The sequence below is a fragment of the Anarhichas minor genome, unplaced genomic scaffold (assembly GCF_050575085.1).
Source record: "Anarhichas minor isolate MPS153535 unplaced genomic scaffold, ASM5057508v1 ptg000018l, whole genome shotgun sequence".
Taxonomy (NCBI): Eukaryota; Metazoa; Chordata; class Actinopteri; order Perciformes; family Anarhichadidae; genus Anarhichas; species Anarhichas minor.
The window spans coordinates 13,514,602-13,531,778 of NW_027466464.1; the positions used below are offsets into that span (position 1 = coordinate 13,514,602).

The following is a 17,177-nucleotide window of genomic DNA, read 5'->3' on the forward strand; positions in this document are numbered from 1 at the left end:
AAAAAGACTCAATGTTAGTTTAATTGAATCAATTGTACAGAGTCTCACATGTGAAAATAGTTACGATATAAAAGGAACACATTGGGACTAAGAACTGCCTCCAATAAAACATTATCGATTCCAATTCCCCTCAGATGACGCAGCTAAACTGTAGGAGACGGAACATTTCGAGCCGTACCTGAATGCAGCATCGCCCAGAAAAAATTCAAGCCGCCGCTTTGGCTCCGCCTCCTCGAAAACGAATAAATACAGCAGCTCCACTTCCGGTCCTCACAACTGCCTTCATCAACCGATTCTTCAACGTCGGAAAGAAGAGGAATTAAACAGCCAGAAAATGGTGAGTATTTAGTCGAAATTACATTTAAATAACATCCGCATGTTGTTAAAAATGTGTAAATTGCAGTTATTAATAAGCACAAGCATTATTCGTGCTGCAAAACATCTACTATTTGTATAATAATAGTGAACAACGTTATATAGCTATAAAATTATCGCCTAAAAAATCTATAATTCATCTAAATGTGACTGTTCTTGGTTAGAGTGTCGTTTGTGACAGTTCTGTTAGCTATATGACATCACGGTAGCGAGGCCAGACTAGCTGACGCTAGCTTAGTTTACTGGCGTAGTTTCGATTAAAACTGACAGATATTGACGTTAAAACCGTTAAAATATTCCTTATTTTCACATAATATAAACGGTTATCTTTTAACCGTTTGTGTGATCGATTGTAACAATAACCGTTAGACTTCATAGCGGCTTTTTTATGCCCGCGAGTTTTCGACCGTTAGTTAACGCCCTGTTCTGTTACCGCGACACAAAGGTAGTGCTTTGCGGCAGTGTGGGGGCGGGGAGGAGAGCTTCTTCTTCTATGGATTCTTTTTACACTCTCCTCCCTGCTGGGTCTCAGTTAGGGAGGGGCAGGATTTAACCCGCTAAAGCTCTGCGGTAACGGGCCGTGTGCAGACATTCATCGAGCCCGCAGAACGTCTTCACGTCCGGCTCTGGATGTAGAAACATCCCCTAAAGCACCATTTATAAGTGGATGTTTGCACTGGGTTTTTAGAACGATATCCACATTGCGGAGGTTTTGATTGTCCAGTATATCGGCCATTTTGTTTTTGTCCCCCCTCCCCTTAGAGACCCCCATAAAGAAATGATGTCTCGACTATGTTCTTAATAAATAAATAATCATTATCTGACATTTAATAGATGAAACCAAGAGTGCACGTCACAATGTTAGTGTGTTTGCCTCCTTGATGGCTGATCTTTGCCTCTTCTCTCTGCAGCGTGAGTGTATTTCTATGCATGTCGGCCAAGCCGGAACCCAGATGGGCAATGCATGCTGGGAGCTGTATTGTCTGGAGCACGGCATCCAGCCGGACGGACAGATGCCCAGTGACAAGCCCCGGGGAGGAGGAGACGACTCCTTCAACACCTTCTTCAGTGAGACTGGAGCCGGTAAACATGTTCCCAGAGCCGTGTTTGTGGACCTGGAGCCAACAGTCATAGGTAAGATAACTGGTTATTATTATAGAGGCAATTACTATTAATACTATTACATCTTTAGCCGTTTGTACCAAAGCTATATTACTATAAACCGGTATTCTCGTTGCTCCACAGATGAGGTCCGTACAGGAATCTATCGGCAGCTCTTCCATCCTGAGCAGCTGATCACCGGTAAGGAGGACGCCGCCAACAACTACGCCCGCGGTCACTACACAGTCGGAAAGGAGATCATCGACATGGTTCTCGACAGAACACGCAAACTGGTGAGCTCTAATAATTCATATGTATTGTTGCTTGAGACCTCAATGATTATGACAATAACACGTATTCTTTCACTATGTTTGCAGGCTGACCAGTGCACAGGGCTCCAAGGGTTCCTCATCTTCCACTCCTTCGGAGGAGGAACCGGCTCTGGCTTCACCTCTCTGCTGATGGAGCGTCTCTCCGTCGACTACGGCAAAAAGTCCAAGCTTGAGTTTGCGGTCTACCCGGCCCCCCAGGTGTCCACAGCTGTGGTGGAGCCCTACAACTCCATCCTGACCACCCACACCACCCTGGAGCACTCAGACTGCGCCTTCATGGTGGACAACGAGGCCATCTACGACATCTGCCGCAGGAACCTGGACATCGAGCGCCCGTCCTACACCAACCTGAACAGGCTGATCGGACAGATCGTCTCCTCCATCACCGCCTCCCTGCGCTTCGACGGAGCCCTGAACGTGGACCTGACGGAGTTCCAGACCAACCTGGTGCCCTACCCTCGTATCCACTTCCCTCTGGCCACCTACGCCCCAGTAATCTCAGCAGAGAAGGCCTATCATGAGCAGCTCTCAGTGGCTGACATCACCAACGCCTGCTTCGAGCCAGCCAATCAGATGGTGAAGTGTGACCCTCGCCACGGTAAATACATGGCCTGCTGTCTTCTGTACCGTGGAGACGTGGTGCCCAAAGATGTGAACTCTGCCATCGCCACCATCAAGACCAAGCGCAGCATCCAGTTTGTGGACTGGTGCCCCACCGGCTTCAAGGTGGGCATCAACTACCAGCCACCCACCGTGGTTCCTGGAGGAGACCTGGCCAAGGTGCAGAGGGCCGTGTGCATGCTGAGCAACACCACCGCCATCGCCGAGGCCTGGGCTCGCCTGGACCACAAGTTCGACCTGATGTACGCCAAGAGGGCCTTCGTCCACTGGTACGTAGGAGAGGGGATGGAGGAGGGTGAGTTCTCAGAGGCCAGAGAGGACATGGCCGCCCTGGAGAAGGATTACGAGGAGGTGGGCACCGACAGCGTCGGGGATGATGAGGAAGGAGAAGAGTACTAGGTCCTCATCTGTAGCTTGCTGTGGCTCTACTACAATCCCAGAAATAAGAGCCAAACTTTTAATTGCTAAGCAATATTGTTCTTAAGTTGTTTACATTCCAGCGAGCTACATTGTCATTCCTACAAACAATAAACAACATGAAGCATTTCTTTGGTCCCGTGTTTACTTCAAAGAGTCTAAAATGGTGAAAAATGTCTGAAACAGAAAAGTGTGTAAGAATGTTGACAGTGGTTGAGTGTCTCTTTCAAGGATGAATATTTTAATGGTTAGTGGGTGAAGTGGTCCAGTACGGAAATTATTGGAGAAACATTCACATTTCTTGGAACTCTCCCTTGTCTAGACGGATGTAACATTTGTCAAACATTAACTCCTCTTCCTCTTCCTGCAGCATTGTTTAAACCCTCGGCACAATGAAACCACTGATGCCTGAGAGGAGAGCAGATTAAACACATTGTATTAATTCTTCTTAAACTCGTGTTGCTGTGTTAAATCCAGCAGCATGACACAATGTGACATTTATTTAATATTCATCTTTTAGTCTGCACTCTGATTTTATTTCATGAATGTAAAATAAATCTCTGGACATGATGAAAAATACACTTCTAAACAAGTTATGTGCCCGACTTTCTTAAGATGCCAATTTATAATATATATATTGATCTCATGTTTTGGCTGTACAATATATGGCATTTTATATGGATTCATGTTATTTCTGGGACTTTTTTTAGAGGAAAAATAAAAGATTTTATTGCAGCACTTGAACACGAAAAAATCTGATCCCTCATAAAATATATCTAATATCACACATAATATAAAAGTCGTACACAAACATGTCTTATATTTGAAGAAATCATCGATCGATGGAAAACAATATTACTTTGGTGATGTATTATTCAAGGAATTTTTGATGTATTGCTCTACACTCTACAGTCCAGTAGGTGGCGGTGATGCTCCTCTAAGCTGGTTTACCAGCCTCCAATAAACACCAGAGAAGAAGAAACACCAACAGACACGCCCCCTCCTCTGCTGCAGCCTGAGCGGATAATGTGTGAGAATGCTTCGTAAAGACGTTTGGAGGAAGAGATAAAGGAGATCAACTGGAGGAAGACAACAGGAACAACAGGAGCTTGTTGTGGGTTCTGAGGTCAGTCAGAGGCTGAACGGCCACAAACAAACAAACCGGAAATCAATGCAGGCTGTGGATGAGCGCTAAGCTAACAGGCTAACAACAATAACACACTTTTTAACATGCTATACTATGACTTTATTTTAACACGCTATACTTTGTCTTTATTTTAACATGCTATACTATGTCTTTATTTTAACATGCTATACTATGTCTTTATTTTAACATGCTATACTATGACTTTATTTTAACATGCTATACTATGTCTTTATTTTAACATGCTATACTATGTCTTTATTTTAACATGCTATACTATGACTTTATTTTAACATGCTATACTATGTCTTTATTTTAACATGCTATACTATGTCTTTATTTTAACATGCTATACTATGTCTTTATTTTAACATGCTATACTATGACTTTATTTTAACATGCTATACTATGACTTTATTTTAACATGCTATACTATGTCTTTATTTTAACATGCTATACTATGTCTTTATTTTAACATGCTATACTATGTCTTTATTTTAACATGCTATACTATGTCTTTATTTTAACATGCTATACTATGTCTTTATTTTAACATGCTATACCATGACTTTTTTGAAAAATGTACAGTTTTATGACATTCTAAAAAAGTACAGTACAGTTTGCAATAAAAAGGTCCCGGTACAGTATTCCATACTTTTGGTAACGAATCCTAAAAGAAGTCATAGAATAGCATGTCGTAAAAATATCATAATTAATATTTCACCCCCCCTCCTTTCAGATTGAGCACGACCCCCGGATGCCGGCCTACATCGCCACCCAGGGCCCCCTGTCTCACACCATCTCTGACTTCTGGCAGGTCAGTGAGACGCAGTTTAAAAGAATCATTCACATGTTTTCCATTGTTTTATTAACACAATAATCATCAGCAGTGTGGCCGTACGACATCTAAATATGTATTGACATAATACAGAGATCTGTAATGTAGTTGCATGTATTATAGCTGCAGAAACGTCTCTTTCCTCCCCAGTTGAGTGCAGAGCTTCCAGACCCAAACCGAGGCCGACCGAGCTTCTTCACTTCGTCCGTACGTCTTTAGAGCTGCTCGTTCAAGGCTTGGACCTTGAAATGTTCAGAAAAACTCAACTTTTCAATAAAATTCATTCAAATGAGTGGTTTTCAGTACCCTGACCTCCGGCTTCTGTCTCTTTGAAGAATAAACACAAAGGAGAAAATCATAGAACGGAAACTGAAGTTTGGATCTTCTGGAATAGCTCAGCTAGATAACATGTGGTAATGACTGAGGCTTGACACACTGAAGTGAAAGGATCAAACCCTAGTTCTTTCATTTTGTTTTTCAAGCTTCAGGAATAACTGATGAGGTGTTGATACGTGATGATCCAAAGATCAGATCCAGGGTCTGCTGTAAGGACAAGTGTCCATGTTTTCTCTGATTTTTGGCTGAATTTGAAGTCCAAAAGACCAACAGAGTGAACAATTAAATGATCTAAGAAACATTGTGGTCGACTGTCTCAGATCTGATAGCTCAGTGGGTTAGAAGTCTGATTATGATATGTGAGGTTATAGGTTCAATCCTCACTAGATACAGTTAAGTTTTAGTCTAGTTTTAGTCTTTTTTCCACTATTACTTGATTTTTACGACGTACTAAACTATGACTTTTCTGAGGTGCAGTGAATTCTGAAACATTGCTTTGAAACATTAGTTCATTCTCAAGGAGGAATAGCTCACACTGATAGGTGACTGCTTCTGAACCAGGAGGTTGTGAGTTCAAACCTTATGGGACGCAATAATTTTTTAAAGTCCAACACCCCCAATGAAGAAGTCAAATATACCAAGAGAAGAGTAATGTATGTACTTGCGTTGGTAGCGCGGCAGGTTTGTCCTCGACACGAACGGATCCCGTGTCGGGTTCAAGACCTGCTCGGTGCCGGAGTATGTACGAACAAAAGTAACACAACAAAATAGCTGCGATAATAGCTGCGTAAACAAAATAGGTAGTGACGCAAATAAAAAAAGTAGCTTCGTAAAAAACAAACGTAGGTAACTAAAGTGGAGAGTGGATAATACCAGGGAGATGTGTAGACGCAGTAACACACCACGGAGATAAACAGGAGATACTAGGACCGTATATCAGGTTAAACGCACAGATAAATGAATATGGAAGCAAAAGAATACAGTAAAATATTACATACTGAAAAATAATATTACTAGAAAAAAAAAACACCCCCAAAAAATCATTTTTGGGGGTGTTTTTTTTTAATTTCCTGCCAGTACAGGAATACCGGGACCTGTACTTTTTATAACGTCCTAAAAAAGTAAGTAAGCCAGTACCTTATTTACAGCATACTGTACTTTTTTATGACACCACAAACCCGTACTGTACTTTTCTATGACGTTACAAACCCGTACTATACTTTTTAAATGTTACAAACCCGTACTGTACTTTTTAAATGTTACAAACCCGTACTGTACTTTTTAAATGTTACAAACCCGTACTGTACTTTTCTATGACGTTACAGACGCTACAACCCCGTACTGTACTTTTCTATGACGCTACAACCCCGTACTGTACTTTTCTATGACGCTACAAACCCGTACTGTACTTTTTTATGACGCTACAACCCCGTACTGTACTTTTTTATGACGCTACAAACCCGTACTGTACTTTTCTATGACGCTACAAACCCGTACTGTACTTTTTTATGACGCTACAAACCCGTACTGTACTTTTCTATGACGCTACAAACCCGTACTGTACTTTTTAAATGTTACAAACCCGTACTGTACTTTTTAAATGTTACAAACCCGTACTGTACTTTTCTATGACGTTACAGACGCTACAACCCCGTACTGTACTTTTCTATGACGCTACAACCCCGTACTGTACTTTTCTATGACGCTACAAACCCGTACTGTACTTTTTTATGACGCTACAACCCCGTACTGTACTTTTCTATGACGCTACAAACCCGTACTGTACTTTTTTATGACGCTACAACCCCGTACTGTACTTTTCTATGACGCTACAAACCCGTACTGTACTTTTTTATGACGCTACAAACCCGTACTGTACTTTTCTATGACGCTACAAACCCGTACTGTACTTTTTTATGACGCTACAAACCCGTACTGTACTTTTTTATGACGCTACAAACCCGTACTGTACTTTTTAAATGACGTTACAAACCCGTACTGTACTTTTTTATGATGCTACAAACCCGTACTGTACTTTTTAAATGACGTTACAAACCCGTACTGTACTTTTTAAATGACGTTACAAACCCGTACTGTACTTTTTTATGACGCTACAAACCCGTACTGTACTTTTTTATGACGCTACAAACCCGTACTGTACTTTTCTATGACGTTACAAACCCGTACTGTACTTTTTTATGTTACAAACCCGTACTGTACTTTTCTATGACGATATAAAAAAGTACATACAGTACGCCATAAAAGGTCCCGTTAAAATATTCCATACTGTACCAAAAGTGAGAATTTTCAAAAATAAATTTCATTAAAAAGTGTAATGAAAGTGTATTTTAAAGTTTTTACATTATTTTTAAATGAATCAAACAGGAAGAGATTTACCTTTGTGTAAATACTATTTTGCCATTAGAATCAGTTTTAAAGATATTTAGGATCTCAGTATTTGCGCTCATATTGTCATTAAAAACAGTCGTAGTATAGCGTGTCGGAAAAAGTTTTAAAAAAGTTTTTAAAAAAGTCATAGTATAGAAAACCAGTAAAAATATAAGAAGATGATGTTACCTCAGAGCTTCAGCACAGAGAAGATGTTCCTTCAGTCGCTCCAACTCTTCTTCACAGACGTCATCCAGTAAGAGGCTGAATATCTACAAGTGTGTGACAGATACAAGTCAGTTAAAGTACAAATCACACAACAATAATTCAATTGAATACAATAATAGTTATGATGCAGGATTTGGACAAACCTGAAGACTCTTCCATCGTTCCCAGGGACCATGTGAACACCAGTCCACAAGCAGCCATGTATTTAAACAAAGTCAGCAGAGTTATGAGTTTCATTACTTTGAAGTTGAACACATTTAAACCAACCTGTGTGGATGAAATAAAGTTTGCACTGGTAAACTATCTTATCATTTCATTTCCATTTATTGTCTTTCATTTTTGAGGTAAGTTTTTAAACCCGTTTTCCCATCATTGTTTTCATAAACTCATTGTTTCTGACTGTTGTTTTCTGATGTGGGGAAAATGAGGGTTTTGTCGGTAAAGAGGATTGAAGCACTGCGATTGCAGCGTGGGTTAGATGTCGTATGTTCTAGTGCGTCTTTAAAACGTCATAGCGTGTCGTAAAAAAGACATAAAAAGTCAGTGTGTAAAATGTTGAAAAATTGTCATAAACAAGTCATATTTTAGGTCATAAAATGCAAATGTTTAAGCATGATCACTTATGTGAAGAAAAATGTAATACAAATAAAGTCCTTATGATTATTATAAAACTCCAATAGTACAATAAATTGCATATTGAGTAGTTTTACTTCTGACACTTTACATAATATAGATTTCAATGTTAGTATTTCAAGATGCAGCCAAATATATGTAACTTAACCTAAGAAGTATATCACATAATACATGAAACCACCTTTAGTTGTGTTGATACCAGGTCCATTGATCCACCACGGTTTACATGAAACCACATCCTGCTTCTCTCCTCATCCTCCGTGAGAATACAGCTCGTGTTTGTGTTCGGACTACGATCTAAATGTAGTTGTGCAACCTTCATAATAATAACTTAAATGAAACACACAATGACTCCTTGCACTTCATTAAGGCAGTTTTAATTGTGAAATATGAGACATTCAAAGATTTCCAATTAAGCCGACGAACATCCGGTCATGAAGTAGTTTAATTGCGCTAGCTTCCATGAATTGTGAAACCCAAAGCCAAGGATATAGTTTCTTAAATAAAAGAGCTCAGGTTGAGCGCTACACACCAACACATTCTGTGTGAAGACGTTTCAATTTCACGTGCTGTAAAATCAGGATTTTAGCTCACAGCTTCTCTGAACTGTAACTGAGTCATAGTTGGGATTATTAAGGAGTTCAAGGTTCACATTTAACAAAAAGAAATATATATGTACACAAATAAAGTGACAGATCGTGTGTAAGATTCAGACTGGAGGCTTTCCTCTATGACAGGACGCTGATTTGAACGCTACCTGTAAGTTATTCACAGACAGTAACTGGATTACTTTGATTGTAATGAACGGGTCTGATGGGCTTTAGGCTCTGTTGGTTCCTGCACGGACCTGAATCCAACACCACTAACATCTGATCACACCAAAGAAAGAAGGAAGTACAGCTTGAAGTGAAGACACGCCCTCAGTTTGGATCCGAAAACTCTGCACTCATCTGGAGAAGAAGAGAAGGACAACAGCTCATTAGTGTTCGATGCAGTTCTTAAAGAGGCACAGAGACACAGAGCTAAGCAACAAACTGTAGCTTACAAGCAAAGTACTGCTAGCAGTGGTATCACAGCATTAAAAGAGATAGATGTGGTGTTTAAAGTGGGAGGAGCTTGTAGAAGGAGTGGCTGTATGTTAGACACCTGTAAGAATCAAGATCAGTTGAAGTGTACGATACTTATTTATAAATGAAGCGGTTATCTTTGCCCTCTTCAAAGCCACAGCACCTCATGTAGCCACACGCTAAGCGTAGAGCAACAGATTAAAGCTGCATCTACCTGAACGTCAAACTCTCCAAATCCAGAAATCAGATTGTTTGCCTGAAAGCAGAGCAAGGAGACAGACAGAAGCCCAGTTCAGATTCAACACCACCATTGGTTCTGTTGTAGCCTGCCTTATCATACGACATTAACGGCTGAGTCAGCGGTGCAATGCGGCGACTTGTGATCAGGAAGCAGAACTCACCACGGCGTCGATGTCTCTGGGACTGACGTACTGAGTCAGAACCTTGTAGTCATCGGGAGACATCGGCATCATGTTGTCGTGCAGTCTGGACGGATGTCTGGACACATGAACATCGATATTGACTCAATCTGTTACTCATAAGATAGAACGACGTTAATCATCATGAATACCGCTTACACTTCTGAGACAGATATGAGCACTGTCTTCATGTAGCTGGTCTTCTCCGGACCGTTCTCCACATCCATGGGCTCTGGAGCTGGAGGGCGAACACAGATTAAAACATTAAGACATGGAGGAAGTCTGGTGCAATCGTGCACATATTCTCACTGGGTGAATATACAAGTTTAAGCAAAAGTCTTGTCAGCAAAACGTACTTTCAGTGTATTTTATCTCTTTTAAAAATGCTTCAAACAAGTCGACTGATATCAAAAGAAGGCTGGAATAATATGTCCTCTCTGCACGCTGTGGTCTGGTGACTTACTCTCTGAGGGTTTGGGGTAGTACTTCCCGAAGGCCTTGTCTTTTGGGATGTTGGGGTAGAGGAAGCGGAGCGGGTTCTCCGGGATGTTCTCGGCCGCCATCACCTTGTAGGTGCGGATGATGTCGGGCAGAGAGACGGCGGACAGGTCCTTCTTTGTGTACGGCTCCACGGAGTGGAAGAGCGGCTTGTCTGGGTTCATAGAGACAGACGTGTGAGACCAGAGAGGATTTGTAGCAGGAAACCACGGAGGTGTGGTTTACAAAATGAGTGAACCAATTTGTAAAACTATGAATAAATGATTAAAATCCGGAGGATCTCTGCTCACCGTGGACGTCGTGCTCGATCCAGGTGAAGGTGATCGCTCCCTCTCTGCTGCTCTCACTGAAGCGCAGCAGGAAGTTACCGGGACACTTATCGCTGAGCAGAGCCTTCTCCCTCTCCTTACTGAGGAAGCCCATGATGGAGCTGCAGGGAGAAGGAGACCAGTCCTGAAGTAAAGGTCCGAGGTCCTCCAGTTTTATTGAAAGATTTTCTACAGCGTGGTGTCGGCACTCACCCGTCGTTCCAGAGGGACAGCAGGTGTCTTTTAATCAGATCCAGGATTCCTTCGATCCACAACCAGAAGGGAAAGGCTTTCTCATTAGCACTCTGCTGCTGGACACAATAAAAGGAGTTCAGAACAACGAAATACAAACCCTGACAGAAGAAGACCACGTGAAAGAACAACAGAACCCTTAATCTTACATACGAGTAGTAAATAGTGTCCGACCACGACTCAGACACCCACAGATACTCACTTTACTACGATTGTTGCAGAGTCAAGAAGGGCTTTAATCTCACCTTGCAGAACTTGATCCAGGGGATCTGTCCCTCTGGGTTACTCTGGGCTTTAGCTCCTGCAGAGAAACACGGAGGTCTCAGGTTAGCACTTTATTGAACCCTCTCTGTGTCTCTGTGTCACAGACCTGCAGGATTCAGAGACGGTGTGTCGGGCTTCCTACCGAGCAGCTTGTCCGCCAGCATGTTGAGCTGCTCCTGGTTCAGGCCTCGCTTGGTGACGGCGGAGAACTGCCAGCTGAGGACCTCGGACAGCTGAGACCACTTCGCCGTCGGAGGGGTGAGGAAGAACTTCAGATTCTGAGGAAGAGGAAGAGGAAGAGGAAGCTCCATTAACGACCATCTGTCAAGCACACCTGACTGATACTGGATTTGTTATTTACACCTGAATTTCCCCTCCGAGGAACAATAATGTGTGTGTGTGTGTGTGTGTGTGTGTGTGTGTGTGTGTGCGCTCACCTTGGGCTCAGTAGTCAGCATGTTGTACCAGAGGATGGAGGCCCAGCCGCTGGGCAGCTGACAGACGTTAGAGATGACCACAACAGGCAGAGACATGGCCTAACGCAACAAACAGGAAATAATCAGGAACAGACTCAGAACAGATCCACAGCAACGATCCACGGGTTCTGTCGTCTGGTCTCACCTCCAGCTTGATGTTGAGTCCCGACTGGTTGAGCTGCAGCTCGGACTCAAAGCTGAGCGAGTGAAGCTCCTCTGTGACGATCAGAGGACCCTGAACACAACACACACATATTCAGCGCCCATAAAACTACAACACAACTCTCTGCAGGATGTAAGGAGCAAAACAGGTACGTTGTCAAAATATCCTCTCATCAGGAGTTATTATATATATATATATATATATATATATATATATATAAGTATTTCTCTTGACAACATCGTCAGGATCACTGAAGCTCTCACCTCATTTGTTCTGTTGCCGGCAACTTTCTGCTCTTTCAGTTGCTGCGTGAAGAACAAGAAGAAGTTACAGAAACAGTTTGTGTCATAAAAGCGTATTTTCCTCCAGATGTTCCTGTTTGTTTACACTTTCTACACTAAAGTCTTTGTCGTGTGTGGTTTCTATTTTAGGTTGAACTCGCCGTCACCTCATCAACAGGACAAACAACTTAACTCTTAACCAAGTTAAAAATCCTACATTTCCCGTTTTTAAGTTTTCTAATCTGACCGTGAAAAACGAGCTGAACCGGTAAAACCAAGAGAGTCGACTTCCTCGTTTTAAAACATAAAGGTGTGAAAGTTTTACCAGATGTCTGAACTCTGCTGCCAGGCTGCCGTTCGACTCCTCCATGTTCATCACTTTGGTGTTTGTTCCCAAAATATTGAACTTCCGAAACCTGACAATAGAAATATTAATATTCATTATAGCCGTGAACGTCAAAGCTTATCTAAATTCAAAGAGGAGGAGGAGGAGGAGGAGGAGGAGGAGGAGGGAAATTCAAATATTCTCGAGAGCATAAAGAATGTTTTTTTTTCCAGACATTATCCTAACTTAACTTATTATTATTATTATTATTATTATTAATAATAATAATAATAATAATAATAATAATAATAATGGTGGAACTATCTGCGTGCATTGTTACTTGACACAATATAAATGTATACAATGTATTGAGACGTACCCTTTCTTCTCCGTCACATCTCTGAGGAACAGAAGAAGATTCATTAATCAACATGTTCAAACAAACACGACCGTTTGTGAACGTGTGAACGTGTGAACGTGTGAACGCAGCTTACTTATCAAACATGGCCTTGACTTTGAGCTGGTAGTTAAACTCCTGCAGCTTCACCAGGAATCTGAGACGAGACATTCAACGGAAACAGGAAATAAATCAGTCAACAGATTCAATAAAACTACTTTTGAGTTTCTTGTGTTTGTTGACATGAAGCTCAGTTTCTCACCGGAGCTTCACTGTGAACTGGACGCCTGTTTTCAGCACCAGGGGTCTCTGTGGGTGGGTGGGCATGCAGGGCTGTCTCTCTACTACCAGAGAGCTACACACACACACACACACACACACACACACACACACACACACACACACACACACACACACACACACACACACACACACACACACACACACACACACACACACACACACACACACACACACACACACACACACACACACACACACCATTATTATAGATTTGATTTAAGTTTGAGTGGTTCAACAGCTGAACGAGGTGATCTATAGCGCGTGTGGAGGAGGTTCCTTACTTGGAGAGGAGGTTCTTGAGGAGGTCCAGGGCTCGGGCCTCCAGGTGAGCTTTCTTCTGTGTGATGGGGTCGCTGTCGTATGTGAACTTCTGCTCCAACTCCTGCAGCTTCTTCAGGTGCTGACGGACCTGCTGGAGACTCTCTGCTACCGATGTGAACCTGCAGGAGGAGGAGGAGAAGGAAGAGGAGGAGGAGGAGGAGGAAAGGGGGGGGGGATAAGAGAGGAGGAGGAGAGGAAGAAGAAGAGGGAGGAGGAGGAAGAAAAAGATGAGGAAAAGAAGGAGGGGGAAGAGTGAGGACGAATAGGACGTAGAGTAAGTGGAGAAGGAGGAGGTGCAGGGAGAAGACAGAGTAGAGGAAAGAGGAGAATGAGAGAAGAGGAGGGGGAGGAGAAGGAAGACGAGGGAGGAGGAGGAAGAATGTGAAAAAGGAGAAAGGCAGAGAAAGAAGAAGAGAAGGAGGAGGAAGAAATAGAAGAGGAATTGGAGGAGTAGAAAAGGGAGATAGAGGGATGGAGAGGAGGAAGAAGAGGAGATTAAAAGGAGGGATGAAAGAAGAAGAAGGGAGAGAGTCTGTTGTTTGTTTCTGTGTGTCTGAGGCTGTGGGAGGACAGGAGGACAGGAGGACAGGAGGTCTCACCAGTTCTGCAGCTGGTCCACACATGCGTTGGGCGGACCCCCGATACAGGCGATCTGCTGCCGCTGCCTCCACTCCGGCAGCTCCTCAGAGATCAGGTCCGACAGCAGCGCCTGGGAGACGTTCAGGAGGTCGGTCAGCTGGGTCACCATGTCCTGAGGAACGGCAGAGAGACACACTTTAGATCATCTTCCAAGCGTCGCCACAAAGTCCTGGGCTCACCCGTCAGGTGTGCTCACCTGTCGTTTGGCTTTCAGGTCGAGGCACATCCTCCCGACCGTCATCTTCTCTTTCTCCAGCTCCTTTGGCGTCATGCCGTTCATTTCATTCTCTACAGAAACAGAAATAAAACGGTAAAGTGAACTCTACGTTCACCTGGTCACCTTGCTGTCAGACAGTCTTTCTGTGATCTACGATCTGTACATTGAGAGGTTCTACCTCTAAAAACAGAAGAGCTGCTGGTCTGCTGCTGCCTCATAAAGCACACAGTCGCTCACCTCTGTTCTTCAGTGTGTTGACTTTAAAGTCATACTCGTCCTGCACATCTTCCAGGTTCTTAATGTTCTGATCCGCCATCTGAATCAGAAGAACATGTGAAAAGAAGTTAGATCCATTGATGACATTTTAACCACTTTAAATCCATGTAGACGGTGTCATGTGACACATTGTTCCATGGCGTTCCACCTGAACTCGGTCTTTCATCTCCTTCACTTTGTTGTCCAGCTTCTGTTTCTCCACCACCATGGCCGACACCGTCCCCTCCCCCTCCTGCTGCAGACGCGAGGGGGAAACTTTATTGTACTTTGTCGTAAAATGAACACAGTAAGAGAAGTTCCAGAGAGGAAATAAAACCAGAGTAAATATGTATTTATCATACATTCATTAAAGGTAGATCATTTCTTAGAAGAACACATTTTAACTATATTTAGAGAAAACTTACAAAGCGTTCCGAGAACTATTTAGGGAATTGTTGCATAACTGAAATGAATAATAAAAACATACCAAACGTGCCTCTTTACATTTGAAGCTTTGGCTTTCAATATTTCACTTAATATCATAAAATAATTCAAACATTTACAAATTAGAGCCAGAGGATGTTTTACCTCGGTGGTCTTGGCGCTTTCCAGGATCTTCTTCTCCTCCTTCAGGTTTCTGGAGATGATCATGGCCATGTGGACCGGATCTTCCTGGAACCGATCCTGCAGAGACACACAGAGATTAACTCACAGCTAAAAGACTTCACAGAGTTCACGGTCTGTGGCCCGGCTGGGAGTCGGACCTGCAGGTTCCTCTTGATCTTGCGGATGTTGTGCTGCAGCAGGAAGTTGTTATCCAGGGCGAAGCGGCTGTGTTGGTCGTCCAGCTGAGCCAGCAGGTCGTGGAACCGAACGGTGGCCAGAGAGTCCTGAATCGCCACCGTGTCCCTGAGGAGGCACAGAACACGGCACTACTACTACAGATGTGCAACCGGTCGCTTATCCAGTTCATTCTCTGATATAAAACACAGGACAAGACAAGAAAATAAAGTGCTGGTGTTCTCACCAGTCGATGCTCTCGATCCACTTGCTCAGGTACTGCCGGATGTCCATGGGGAACGAGTCGTCGTACAGCTGGTCCACCTGCTCCAGGTACTTACAGTCCAGCATTTGGAGCTGGCACCACTGCGCCATCTTCTGGTGAAGGAGAGCAACTTCATGAGGATTCAGGGCTCCAACTTTAAGGTTTGTTCAGGTAATCACTAACCAGTGCTGCACTTATAGAGGGGCCACTTTAAAACAGATCTGACTATGAGCAGGTCTTTGTTGTTCAACCATAAACACATTTAATAAAACATGAACTGAGCAGGAAGTGTGTAATGGAGACACCTCAAACTGACCTGTTGGACATTTCTTCACTGCTTATGATAATATCAGCTGATGTGCATACACACTCTTTTGACACCAATATGTCCGTTAAAGGAAACGTCAGCAGAGTTGAAGGTTTGAATCCAGCTCCTCACCAGTTGTTTACTTACAGAGCGAGAAACTCGGAAATCAGAAATGCTGACTCCACATTTATTATGGGATGTGTCATTTCGCCTTTTAGTTTTAAGATGCATTCACTGTCTATAGGAAAGTCCAACATCCAAGACGTCTTAGTGCATTGTTGATATTATTGTCATTATAAGCTGGCAAAGGTGAGCGCAGCAGAAGTCCATAGGTTTCGTTTCCCCTCTATCACTCTACCTCCGTCAGCCGTCAACCATCCCACAGCAGAGGTCGTCCCTGAACACATCGAGCCATGCTGCTTTGTCCTAAAACCAGATTCACTCCAGAAATGTGCCTTTTACATGTTTGCTTCTACGTTCCATGAATATTACGCGTCACAGCACGAAACACATGACGTAATCCAAATGGTTGCTTTTCACCGGTGAATTCGGCCAACGTGTGATTCACCTGGTGTCACATATTAAATACAATTAATTAAAAACAGGAGTGGTGGGCAGTGACGGATTCAGTTAACCACTTTGCAAAAGTTGAATTTTGACGTAAAATAACTGCGAATGTACAAGTGGAAGCTTGCGACGTTTAGGAGGTAACGTTGAGGAAGTAATTGTTCAAACTTACCTTTTATTGAGAGGAAACGTGTGCAATGTGTCCAAAATGTGCCCGAGCAGCGACACAGCCTATTTCTGCGACTGTAGTGTACGGAAACAGCGTCAGCCAATCACAGCGTAAGCTTCGTGGTATGTGCCCGCCCCTTTGCTGGTGACAACCAATCAGAACGATGTAAAACTGCTGTTCCGTCAGCAAGCAAGCTCACCCAGAATAACAAATACATCGTTTTGTTTTCACGTAGATTAAGTGTTACAAGCACAAAATCAAGAACACACATGTGTTTATTTATTTTTTCATATAATAAAAGGGTTTCGAACGACATGTAAAGTATTATTTATATGTTTAAAAGCAAAATAATGCAGTTTCCGGGGGGAGGACAGCCAATGCTCGGAAGAGCTTAGAGTGATCACGTGTTTTCAGAGAAAGGGAAAGTAACTCTGAAACTGAAACTTAAGCAATGATGATAATAATGAATCAATGCCATGTACAAATAAGAT

The 17,177-nt window shown here is 42.8% G+C and overlaps 2 protein-coding genes across 7 annotated transcripts; one reads left to right on the forward strand and one right to left on the reverse strand.

Moving 5' to 3' along the window:
* Positions 1-156: 156 nt before the first annotated feature.
* LOC142952805 (tubulin alpha chain-like) lies at positions 157-2,975 on the forward strand. 2 transcript variants are annotated; one of them, XM_076094765.1, is made up of 3 exons: positions 157-337; positions 1,287-1,509; positions 1,621-2,975. In XM_076094765.1, the coding sequence occupies exons 1-3, from the start codon at positions 335-337 to the stop codon at positions 2,826-2,828; spliced, it is 1,434 nt and encodes a 477-aa protein (XP_075950880.1). In that variant the 5' UTR covers positions 157-334; the 3' UTR covers positions 2,829-2,975. The 2 variants fall into 2 exon arrangements, with proteins under 2 accessions (XP_075950880.1, XP_075950878.1); XM_076094763.1 differs by lacking the exon at positions 157-337 and having other exon boundaries at positions 1,242-1,509; positions 1,621-1,769; positions 1,854-2,975.
* Positions 2,976-8,773: 5,798 nt separating this feature from the next.
* On the reverse strand, positions 8,774-16,795 carry stat1a (signal transducer and activator of transcription 1a). Of its 5 annotated transcripts, none has more exons than XM_076094755.1 (25): positions 16,690-16,795; positions 15,626-15,753; positions 15,363-15,507; positions 15,187-15,282; positions 14,768-14,854; positions 14,581-14,659; positions 14,323-14,414; positions 14,087-14,238; positions 13,448-13,606; positions 13,126-13,218; positions 12,961-13,020; positions 12,846-12,866; positions 12,467-12,557; positions 12,124-12,165; positions 11,843-11,932; positions 11,659-11,757; positions 11,364-11,499; positions 11,203-11,258; positions 10,919-11,016; positions 10,688-10,827; positions 10,363-10,551; positions 10,059-10,137; positions 9,882-9,978; positions 9,695-9,736; positions 8,774-9,363 (listed from the first exon to the last, which is right to left on the reverse strand). In XM_076094755.1, the coding sequence occupies exons 2-25, from the start codon at positions 15,751-15,753 to the stop codon at positions 9,334-9,336; spliced, it is 2,301 nt and encodes a 766-aa protein (XP_075950870.1). In that variant the 5' UTR covers positions 16,690-16,795; the 3' UTR covers positions 8,774-9,333. The 5 variants fall into 5 exon arrangements, with proteins under 5 accessions (XP_075950870.1, XP_075950871.1, XP_075950869.1 ...); XM_076094756.1 differs by having other exon boundaries at positions 10,919-11,013; positions 15,626-15,756; positions 16,690-16,786; XM_076094754.1 differs by having other exon boundaries at positions 15,626-15,756; positions 16,690-16,786.
* Between the last annotated feature and the right edge of the window lie 382 nt (positions 16,796-17,177).

Bases quoted from the DNA above. Each gene is read 5' to 3' on its own strand.
- stat1a (XM_076094755.1), bottom strand. From the start codon at position 15,753: ATGGCGCAGTGGTGCCAGCTCCAAATGCTGGACTGTAAGTACCTGGAG. The intron at 14,660-14,767 runs GTGGAACGCCAT...CTTCTGATTCAG, and splicing joins AGATGAAAGACCGAGTTCAG to ATGGCGGATCAGAACATTAA. The intron at 9,737-9,881 runs GTGAGTTCTGCT...CTCTGCTTTCAG, and splicing joins CCAGAGACATCGACGCCGTG to GCAAACAATCTGATTTCTGG.
- LOC142952805 (XM_076094765.1), top strand. The intron at 1,510-1,620 runs GTAAGATAACTG...GTTGCTCCACAG, and splicing joins CCTGGAGCCAACAGTCATAG to ATGAGGTCCGTACAGGAATC.